The sequence below is a fragment of the Podarcis filfolensis genome (assembly GCF_964270895.1).
Source record: "Podarcis filfolensis genome assembly, chromosome: 13".
NCBI classification, from domain to species: domain Eukaryota; kingdom Metazoa; phylum Chordata; class Lepidosauria; order Squamata; family Lacertidae; genus Podarcis; species Podarcis filfolensis.
In genome coordinates this window covers 25849793-25861104 of record NC_139615.1, presented here as the reverse complement: position 1 = coordinate 25861104, position 11312 = coordinate 25849793, and the positions used below count along the sequence as shown (strand labels likewise).

General features: G+C 42.5%; 1 protein-coding gene across 1 annotated transcript; it reads left to right on the top strand.

Moving 5' to 3' along the window:
- The first annotated feature begins 2553 nt into the window (after positions 1-2553).
- LOC310746722 (matrix metalloproteinase-9-like) lies at positions 2554-9439 on the top strand. Its single transcript, XM_083580714.1, has 5 exons — positions 2554-2860; positions 4732-4878; positions 6821-6985; positions 7472-7531; positions 8450-9439. The coding sequence occupies exons 1-5, from the start codon at positions 2794-2796 to the stop codon at positions 8593-8595; spliced, it is 585 nt and encodes a 194-aa protein (XP_083436840.1). The 5' UTR covers positions 2554-2793; the 3' UTR covers positions 8596-9439.
- The last annotated feature ends 1873 nt before the right edge of the window (positions 9440-11312 follow it).

Genomic DNA, 11312 nt, shown 5'->3' with positions numbered 1-11312 from the left:
CCAGTTCCCATTTTTAATTAATGGGTTGTTGAGGGAACTGAGTTCACTCTAATTATGTCGAGCTTGTTGCAATCATTGCATTGCTTGTTATAGAACAAGTTTTCTTGGATTTGCTGAAAAATTTTCTGTACACACTCAGTAAGCATAGCCCATTGAAACACTCCCCTGCCACTGTTGACCTTAGCCAGATTTTTATTCTTTGCAAGGTACTGAATGACCGCTATAGGGTACAAGTGATGCATGGCTGAGCAAGAGAGATATGTCAATCAAAAAATTACGGTTTCTTTGCTCAACAATTCCGGTGCTTTCATAAGCAAAAAAGCTCAACAACTTTGTTGGTGTCCTGGTTTTTACTTTTTGAAATATGGCAACCCTAGAGACGAGCAGAGTCTTTTTTTTTATGGAAGCGGAAAATATTTCCATGAGTTTGTGGAAACCATGCCCTATCTCTCTGTTGTGTTGCCAGTTGCATTGTTAGAATCATAGAATCATAGAATCATAGAATCATAGAATCATAGAGTTGGAAGAGACCACAAGGGCCATCGAGTCCAACACCCTGCCAAGCAGGAAACACCATCAGAGCACTCCTGACATATGGTTGTCAAGCCTCTGCTTAAAGACCTCCAAAGAGGGAGACTCCACCACACTCCTTGGCAGCAAATTCCACTGTCGAACAGCTCTTACTGTCAAGAAGTTCTTCCTAATGTTTAGGTGGAATCTTCTTTCTTGTAGTTTGGATCCATTGCTCCGTGTCCGCTTCTCTGGAGCAGCAGAAAACAACCTTTCTCCCTCCTCTATGTGACATCCTTTTATATATTTGAACATGGCTATCATATCACCCCTTAACCTCCTCTTCTCCAGGCTAAACATGCCCAGCTCCCTTAGCCGTTCCTCATAAGGCATTGTTTCCAGGCCTTTGACCATTTTGGTTGCCCTCCTCTGGACACGTTCCAGTTTGTCAGTGTCCTTCTTGAACTGTGGTGCCCAGAACTGGACACAGTACTCCAGGTGAGGTCTGACCAGAGCAGAATACAGTGGCACTATTACTTCCCTTGATCTAGATGCTATACTCCTATTGATGCAGCCCAGAATTGCATTGGCTTTTTTAGCTGCCGCGTCACACTGTTGGCTCATGTCAAGTTTGTGGTCAACCAAGACTCCTAGATCCTTTTCACATGTACTGCTCTCAAGCCAGGTGTCACCCATCTTGTATTTGTGCCTCTCATTTTTTTTGCCGAAGTGCAATACTTTACATTTCTCCCTGTTAAAATTCATCTTGTTTGTTTTGGCCCAGTTCTCTAATCTGTCAAGGTCGTTTTGAAGTGTGATCCTGTCCTCTGGGGTGTTAGCCACCCCTCCCAGTTTGGTGTCATCTGCAAATTTGATCAGGATGCCCTTGAGTCCATCATCCAAGTCGTTGATAAAGATGTTGAATAAGACCGGGCCCAAGACAGAACCCTGTGGCACCCCACTAGTCACTCTTCTCCAGGATGAAGAGGAACCATTGATGAGCACCCTTTGGGTTCGGTCAGTCAGCCAGTTACAAATCCACTGAGTGGTAGCATAGTCAAGACCGCATTTTACCAGCTTCTTTACAAGAATATCATGGGGCACCTTGTCAAATGCCTTGCTGAAATCAAGGTAGGCTACCTCCACTGCGTTCCCTTCATCTACCAGGCTTGTAATTCTGTCAAAAAACGAGATCAGGTTCGTCTGACATGACTTATTTTTCAGAAATCCATGCTGACTATTGGTGATCACAGCATTCCTTTCTAGGTGCTCACAGACTGTTTGCTTAATGATCTGCTCCAGAATCTTCCCTGGTATTGATGTCAGACTGACTGGGCGGTAATTATTTGGGTCCTCTCTTTTCCCCTTTTTGAAAATAGGGACAACATTTGCCCTCCTCCAGTCTGCCGGGACTTCGCCTGTTCTCCAGGAATTCTCAAAGATGACTGCCAGTGGTTCTGAAATCACATCTGCCAGTTCTTTTAATACTCTTGGATGTGCCACAACATCATCCAAGTGACCTTTGCAAGCATGTCAGTTTCAAATATTCTGATTATATCTAATTTCAGTTAAGTGTTTTTGTTTACTTAATTTAGGAGTGGCAGCTAACCCCCATCCCCCTGGCTACACCCATGGTTACAAGTCTTGGAATTGCTAATAATTTTCAGCAATGATAGAGGTCTTTGAAGGGAGTGTGGAAAGTCAGTGTGACAGGAATATAACACCCCCCACCAGTGCTATTTTTCTAGAAAAAGAGGTACTGGAACTCACAAGGAACATCTCCCTTGTTCTCTTAAATTGGCAATGGAGCCCACCTGGGAGGTGCTGGAACTCAGTTCTGGCGAGTTCCAGTTTCTTGAAAAGGCCCTACTCCCCACTCTCAGAACAGCCAATTCAGAATGACAGTGAAGTTCTTCTGAAGCTGAGGTGTTGCCTTCAGGGTTTTGCAGCTAGCAATGAATTATAGCTCAGACCTAACACCAATGATTTGCTCACTGTAATTTCAGAAGTATTACGTATGTGGGAAATCTCATGCCAAAGCAGTGCAGGGATACAGGAAAGGGGGAAAAATGGCCTAGCCCAGCTGATTGGCACATACACACCTCTCTTGAGTTTCTTGTCCCAGTATTTAGTATTTGAGATTCCTTTGCCTGGTATGAGTGTCATGGCTATTTATGGAGTGTAGTGTTTTGCAACCATAATTAAGGGTGTGTGGAGACTGTGCTAAAAAGAGGACACCACAAAGAAGCACAGGGATTTCAAACTCTGGAGTGATCAGCAACTATGTGGTTCATCACTCAACTCCTAGTTTGTACCTGGGTCCTGTTACCCTTCAGTGCAGCACATCCAGGTAAGAATTTCCTTCTGCCTCCCCAACACTGCAAAGCAGGAACTATCTCCCTTCTTCTGTTTTCTTCTTTCCTGCTTCATTACTTTAAGATTGGAAGCTCCTGTCCTGTGAGAGAAGCTGTGGAGAACATGGTGACTCAGAAGCAATGATTTTGTTTCCTGGTGGCACTCAGTTGTATGGAGTATCGAAACTTTTTTTTTAAAGAGCAACATCATGTTCTCATCTGTTTATTGGGGGATTTAGTGAGGTTTACTATTGAGTAAGATTGCATAGGATTGTACTGTTAATATATATAGGGTAGAAGTGGAAAAGAAGCATTTGTGTGAGGTACAGAAGATGCTTTCCTTGCCTGGGCTGTGGAACAAGGCCAGTGGGCAAAGTTTAAAGAAGAATCAGGGCAATACTGAGCAGGAAGTGTTATGTAATGCTGAATAATTGTGCTATGGGCTGAGGAGGCAACGTCTCTTTTGCTAGTGAGCCTGACAGCTGTGGCTTCTGAGGAACCATGTTGTATCTCCTTGACACATTCCTTCCAGTTCCTTAGGTATACGCTCTGCTCTGCTTCTTCTCACCCCCACCCACTGCCTTCTTGAGTGAGAAGTGACTGAAGAGGAGAAGGACTAAAAAGCAGCAGTCACTGTGAGGACAGTGCCATGGCAGTGCCCCACACAGAGTTCCCCCTTCATGGCAGGAGGGGATGGCAAAGAGACCTGATAAGGCAGAGGGCTGCATGACATTTGACTTTTTATTTTGGTCATTTGCAAATGATAGTGCATGAAAACATAAAATGACCACTGCTGGATCAGACCAAGTCTGATTCAGCATACTCCATTCAGTTTTGGTCAGGCGATTGTTTTTCTTAAGGCAACGGGTGGCACATGCAGAGAACCCCTTTTCCCCATCCATGTACTCCCCAACAACTGGTATACAGGGGAATACAGATGGAAAGCATTTAATTGTTATGGCTATTGTTAATAGTTGGTGCTGCTTTCCTCCATCACCTTTGTCTAATCTCCTGCCAAAGTCATTGAAGGTAATAGCTATCACCTTGTAAAATTAATTATGCTTGATATAGTGATGCTTGAGACTGTCTTTTTTCTGTCCTGAAACTCCTGCCAATCACTTTCCTCGGGTGTCTCTGAGTATTATGTAGCATTATAAAGGAGAGATTTAAAACTGCTCTCTATCCTGCGTTTCCACATTATACATAATGTTTATTCTCTCTCCCTCCTTGTTGTCTCAAAGTCTCCAAACACTTAGTGGTTCCTCCTCCCCAAGGATTGTTTTGCAGGCACTTTCCCATACCTTTCCCAGGTCCACAATATCACTGTATATATTGGTACACAAATGCCGCTTACTATCCCACAGCTCCAATATTAATTAATTGTGAGAAATGTCATTTGGGAAGGGTCATAGCTCAGCTGTAAAGCATCTGATTTGTATGCAGAAGGTTCTGGGTCCAGTTTCCAGTATCTCCAAGTAGAACTGGGAGAAACCTGCATCTGAAATCCTTGAGAGAGACTACTAGTCAATGGTGAGCTAGATGCAACAGTGGTCTGGCTCAGTATAACAGCTTCTTATCTTCCTAAAGTCAGTGAACTCCCCCCCCCCAAACGCTTGTGACTTCCTAAGTTTACATTGCATGTTTCATGGTGTCCCCCCCCCCAATCTTTGAAGAGGAAGGAATTATTCAGTGTTCAGTATAAATGATACTGACGTTCAAGGGCCGATTACAAAAATTCTTTAATATCTGGAATTCAACACCACACTCTTTTTGTAGGCTACGAACTTGTGGAAAACAACATTAAAATAATATGATCTACTAAATTTAAATCACAATGGTCTTTACCCGTTTTCTTTAACTGTTTCAGACGTTTCATCCTGTGTCTTCCCGTTTATTTATAATAACAAGACATATCATACCTGCACCAAGGATGGATCCAGGTTCCATTGGTTGTGGTGTGCTACAACCAGTTCCTATGACAAAGACCACCATTGGAAGTCTTGCTATGAGACAGGTAAGCACATCACCAGAGTTTGAAAATCTCAGTGAAGGAAGCGTATGCACACACACATATTTACTAAGAAGTAAATTCTACTGAGTTCAATGGGATTTATTTATTTGACTTCATTTTTGAATTACTACTACTACAACTACTACTATTTATACTCTGCCCATCAGGGCAGCTTCCCTAAAAAGAACTTGAAGCAATTTCACAATAAAAATAATCAACAGGTAAAAACAATTCCGTATGTACAAACAATGTCATTTATACAAATAATTAAAAATTGTTCCATATATATAAGAACAATTTGAAATCTAATGAAGATTGTTATTGTTGGCATTTGTCTGTCTCGGGAGACCATGGAAGAGACCATGACTTCAGGGGTGAAGTCAAACCGTTGGGAGCGCTTACAGTGCCTGCTATGGCTCTGGAGACCAATAGTGACACGTTTTGATACAGATGCAGACAATCACTTCAATAGGCAGCAGAAAGACAATAGACATGACAACAGCCCAATATTTAACAAGAGAAGAGTTCCAAAGGATATGTATCACTACCCTAAAGGCCTGGTTTCTATACCATATGGAAAGGAAGTCCTGATGAAAGTTTATCTGCAGTAGGCCCTCTAGTGCAGAGCAAAGTGATCTGCGAAGTGTGCATAGAACTGCTCTCCTCTTCTTAGTTTTGAAGCTCCTCTCCTCTTGTTTCACCCACAAGAGACGAAACAAAACAACCTCAAACCCTACAGGATGAGCAGATGAGTATGTCGCAAATGTATTTCTGTGCTGCCAAGCACCACAATTCAGTTGTTGTTGTAGTAGTGGTTGTAGTAATCACCACCATCACAGTAATTTTAAATTATATATTTCAAAACAATGTGAAACAATGTGTTAAAAATATATTAAACAAAAGCTAATTCCATTAATAGGATAAGAGCAGCATCAAGACAATTAACAGTCAGATTAGGCTGGTGGTGTGACCTATCCAAAATATTTTTGGAAAACAAGTGGTGTTTGCGGTGTTGCAGACAGCCATTAGAGAGAGGGACTCAATTAATTATATCTAGATTTGTATCGTCCAGAAACACTTTGGTTTGAGAATCCAATGCAAGTTCAGACAGCTTGCCCAAGAATGGAACTTTCTACGCAAGTCTGGTTTCTGCAATTTGCTGAATGACTTTGGTTAATTTTAGTATGATGTAATTTGGGCTCAATTACTCTGAAGTGGTACAGCCAAGAAACAGGCTTACTGTCTGCTTTTTGTGGGAACCAGGCCGCAGTGTTTTGAGCTCCTTTGTAACATGTACCCAACAGGCATTTTAAGCAGATATCTATCTGCATATCTTCCATATTCTTTCATTTGTATGCTAATTTATCTCTGGCAGAAGTAATAAGATTACCATCAGTTCCTATGACTTGTTTACAACTATATCTTTTAGGATTGCAGTTAACATATCCAAGGAGAAAAAACAAAAAAATTTTTTTTCTTCCAGTAGCACCTTAAAGAAGAAAATTTTTTTTTTGTTTTGACTATGGCAGACCAACACGGCTACCTATCTGTAACCATATCCAAGGAGGTAGCAGAAGATACATGAAAGATTACCTACATCTGAGTTGAAATTTCTCAGAAAAAAAAGTCTGGTCAATTTTTGAATAAATTATTTTTCAGCTTCTGCCTGAACCTTTGGAGAATTTGGAGAACATCAGCCCTCTCTTGGAGAATATTATGTCTAATGGTCCTCCCAGCTTAGCCATCTATGAATATTGGGTGCAACTATGATCCATATCACTCTGCTGCTTATTATGCCAAAACACCAATGAAACTTTGCAGTCATAATTCAGTGCAGTCCTAAATATGCTGAAATCTGTTTGTCCCAGTGTGTTGTGAAGCACATAGACTCTCCATTAAACTGGTGTCATAACATTTGCCTCATATATTTCTTGTCTCCAAACAGAGCATGGCGGCAACTCTCACGGAAAGCCCTGCGTGTTCCCCTTTGTTTACAGGGGGAGGACGTTCTATACTTGCACAGATGAAGGAGTCATGCCCAGGAGGTTCTGGTGTGCAACAACAAGCAGCTATGACAAAGACGGAAAATGGTGCTACTGTGCTGATACTAGTAAGCCTGTCCATAATAGCCAGCTTTATGGTTCAGAACCTTCTGCACTACCAAAGTGGAAGTAAAGCAAAGCAACAAGCAGCAGATGGTAACCGCTGGTCTAATTAAGACCTGCAAGATATGGCATAAGCCTAGAAAGAAGGCAGAGGCACAAAAATAGCATTATGTACTGACCTACAGTGATATGTGTATTAGGGTGTCTAAGCAACCTATAAATTAATAAAATAAAATAAAATAAAAATAAAAATAAAATAAAATAAAATAAAATGCTTGGTTTAAAACGAGTGAAAATCAATTAAATCTGTGGAGCTCTGGAGCTGGCTGCCTGGCCTGTCGCCATCATAACCGGAAGCAGAAAAAATAAACAAAGTTATTTTCAACTGTTTCAATACATCTTGTACATTAAGATGATAAGGCAGAAATTACAGCTCTTTCCCTTTGAATATCTCTTATTTATTATTATTATTCTCTTTCTTTCATTTTTAGTAGTTGTTGGGAAGTCTAAATCTGATGCGACTCAGGAAAGGGCTTACTGTGACCCTGCAGGTAAGAACATGAAAGCATCTGGCTGGCTGCTTTGGGAAACTTGATTTGATAGGCTTTTGATTTGACTCAGCAGAGTTTTTCTTATGCAAGAAATTAATTGAGAAGCCCAGCGTGCTTCCAATATTCCAGCTATTGGATCCAGATTGCTTTCAGCTGTGAGCTGTGACTGGTCCCGGTATCTAATTCCCAAGCTGTGCACATCTCAAAACAGAATCAGACAGCAAAGTTCAGAAAAGTACAGAAATCTATGAAATGATATATTTTGGAGATGAGACTTCAATAATTATACAGTGCTTATTTCAGAATATGACAAGGAAACTGGATACCAACATTTGGAAAATAGTTTTGAGCTGTATTTATAATTTAAACCATTTGGAATAAAAAGTAATAATAATGGGGTATTGGATAAAAATGTAGTTACAGTATAAGAGCAGTAGCCTGCTACAGCAAAAACAGAAACAGCTAAGAGTCCTGAGACATTTTAAGGAATGACAAATTAATTATGGCATGAGTTTCCATAAATTTGACTCTATCAGATGCATGGAGCATTATTCTTAGTTGGCAAGTGTGTGTATCTATCATGTAGCACAGTCTTTCACCACAGAAATTGTCTTGGTAGGTTATAGTAAATTTAAGAGACCAAAGGTGAAAAATATGTATAACAACAACAACAACAACAAAATCTGTTTTCTGCTGCCCAGTTTCTGCCATCCAATGTGGCTGCCTCCTGTTGCCTCACAGTACAGTCAGTTCTGCTCTGTCCTCCAGGAATTCATTCAGACACTTTGGTCTTCTGGTGAAAAATTTCCTCCTCTGTCTAAGCATTCTCTCAAACTTTCAGCACACCAATGAATAACAAAGAGCCCAAACAAATCAATCAATCATGCACCTAACATTTTGCTTCTTCTTTCCCTGCAGATCCTAATTGCCTTGTAGCTTCCAGGGGGCTGAAAAGGTTAGATAATGGAAAGCATGGAAACATCCTGCCCAAAGAATACAGCAGAGATGAAGATCATGGAAAGGATCAAGAAATGACAATCCAAGATCCTGCCTCATCCTTCTGATTCTTCTCAAGCCCTTTTGATGGCTATCAGTATGGAACTTTCAAATTAGCAGAACAGTTTGTGGTGGTGGTGGTGACCGTGGCAGAGCGACATGCTCCGGCACCCAGAGCGGCGAACAGGCAGGGGCGTCACTGGAGCACATCGTGGGGGGCACACATTGTGAGTCGCAGGGCAGGGGGCATGCGTCATGCATCCAGGGTGCACGGTGAGTGGCTGGCATCCTGGGGGGGCCCTGCTGCGATGGCACCCCCCAGGAATGGCACCTGGGGTGGAACGCTCCCTCCACCCCCCACCTTTGTGTGCTAGTGGGTGGTGATTCTGTGCACCTCAACAAAACATAGAATGAGGGTCATATTGATGATGTAGGCTGCAACTTACAAGTAATCTTTGGGCCTCACCAGACTGGTGTATTCTGCAAATGTTGTTGATTTAATAATAATAGTGCATTAGTAGTGGGTCTATACTGGACTGTTTTATTAGTTCTTCCGCAATACAGTAGCACAACCAGACTCCTTCATCTGCCCCAGCTGCAACAAAACATGTCTCTCCTGTATCAGTCTCTACAACCACATCAGACACTGTAATTCTCCAACAGTTTGGCTTCACCCACTCCTCCATTGTCTCCTGAGATAGATGGAGGCCAACAACAACAGTGTTTGTTGCTGCACTATTTGATGGTCATTCTTGTGCTATAGCATGATAAAGGTGAGATAAAAACGAAACATCATCACTGGTCTTATATCTATGATTGAGTATCTGAACCATCCTGGGTCCATTTTATTCATGCAGCCAAGGTTCTGTTCAAAGCTCCAATGAGAATAAAACTTTGATGAGTGGTTTTCAAGGTGAAAGTCTCCATCAGAAGACATGGATTTGTATCCCTTAGAGCTGCGGTGGCGAATATTTTTGGTTCAATGGACCAGATTCTTATCAGGGGAATGGAGAAGTCCCTGCTTTCCTTCACCTAGCCCGGCAAACAGGGATCTGCTTGCTATGGCTCTATGCATCTCTTTCCAGCAAACTGAGCAAGATTTAAGCCCCACTTGTCAGATGTGTTATCAGTGTTAAAGGTAAAGGTAAAGGGACCCCTGACCATTAGGTCCAGTCGTGACCGACTCTGGGGTTGCGGCGCTCATCTCGCTTTATTGGCCGAGGGAGTCGGCGTTTGTCTGCAGATAGCTTCTGGGTCATGTGGCCAGCATGACTAAGCCGCTTCTGGCGAACCAGAGCAGCACACGGAAACGCCGTTTACCTTCCCGCCGGAGCGGTACCTATTTATCTACTTGCACTTTGTGCTTTCGAACTGCTAGGTTGGCAGGAGCTGGGATGGAGCAACGGGAGCTCACCCCGTCACAGGGATTCGAACTGCCGACCTTCTGATTGGCATGTCCTAGGCTCTGTGGTTTAGCCCACAGCGCCACCTGTGTCCCGTTATCAGTGTTACAACAATATAATTACTTTTATATACCTAAAATGAAGTAACAAAAAATGCAGTGCACAAAACATCTTTTGGCATCTTGGCAAAGTGTCTTCAGTTTCTCTCACGTGGTTTTGTAGTGATTTGCAAGCTGCTGATGACCATTGGATTCTAACCATCAGTCTATCTCATCTCTATCTCATTGTTCATCCATGCAGCTCAAGGTGATTCTGTGTGTGCGTTACATGCCACCCCAATCTCAGAGCAGTGCAAAATTCCAGGGGTCCAGACACTTAGTCAGGGTTTGTGTTTCCTTTGGAAATGAAGCATAGCAGAGACGGTAGTGTATTTATTGTTGTTGTTTAGTTGTTTAGTCGTGTCTGACTCTTCGTGACCCCATGGACCAGAGCACGCCAGGCACTCCTGTCTTCCACTGCCCCCCGCAGTTTGGTCAAACTCATGCTGGTAACTTCGAGAACACTGTCCAACCTTCTCGTCCTCTGTCGTCCCCTTCTTCTTGTGCCCTCAATCTTTCCCAACATCAGGGTCTTTTCCAGGGAGTCTTCTCTTCTCATGAGGGGGCCAAAGTATTGGAGCCTCAGCTTCAGGATCTGTCCTTCTAGTGAGCACTCAGGGCCGATTTCCTTAAGAATGGAGAGGTTTGATCTTCTTGCAGTCCATGAGACTCTCAAGAGTCTCCTCCAGCACCATAATACAAAAGCATCAATTCTTTGGTGATCAGCCTTCTTTATGGTCTAGCTCTCACTTCCATACATCACTACTGGGTGTATTTATTATGTTTGGCTTATTTACACACATATGCAATCTGAGCCTATGATGGAGGGGTTCAAGGCATTGCACTCCGATAGGGTCCTGTTTCTCCCATTGATTTATCCTTGGATCAAAAAAAGAAATCAAACATGGCTCTCTGTGCCTCTGCTCAGCTTGCTGGCTTTAACTGATTGACACTTTTTCTCTCTAGCCCCCATGCTAGCCAACTCTGCTTTGTCTCTGCTATCTCTCACACCCATCTACTGTCTGACACAGAGTATCTGCTTGGTTAATCTCCCATTACCTTCCTTTTGTTCTCCATGATGATTTTCTGAGAATGGAAAAACTGGTTTGGCCTGTATTTTGACACTGATAATTCAATGTGTGGCAGCCAATCTCAATACTCCAAGCAGTGATTAAACACCAACACCCACTAGACCCAGTAATTTAGAGGAGTCAAGGCACCCACCCAAACACACACAAATGTATCCTCACAGCTACACTGTAGAGTGGGATCAGGCTGAGAGAG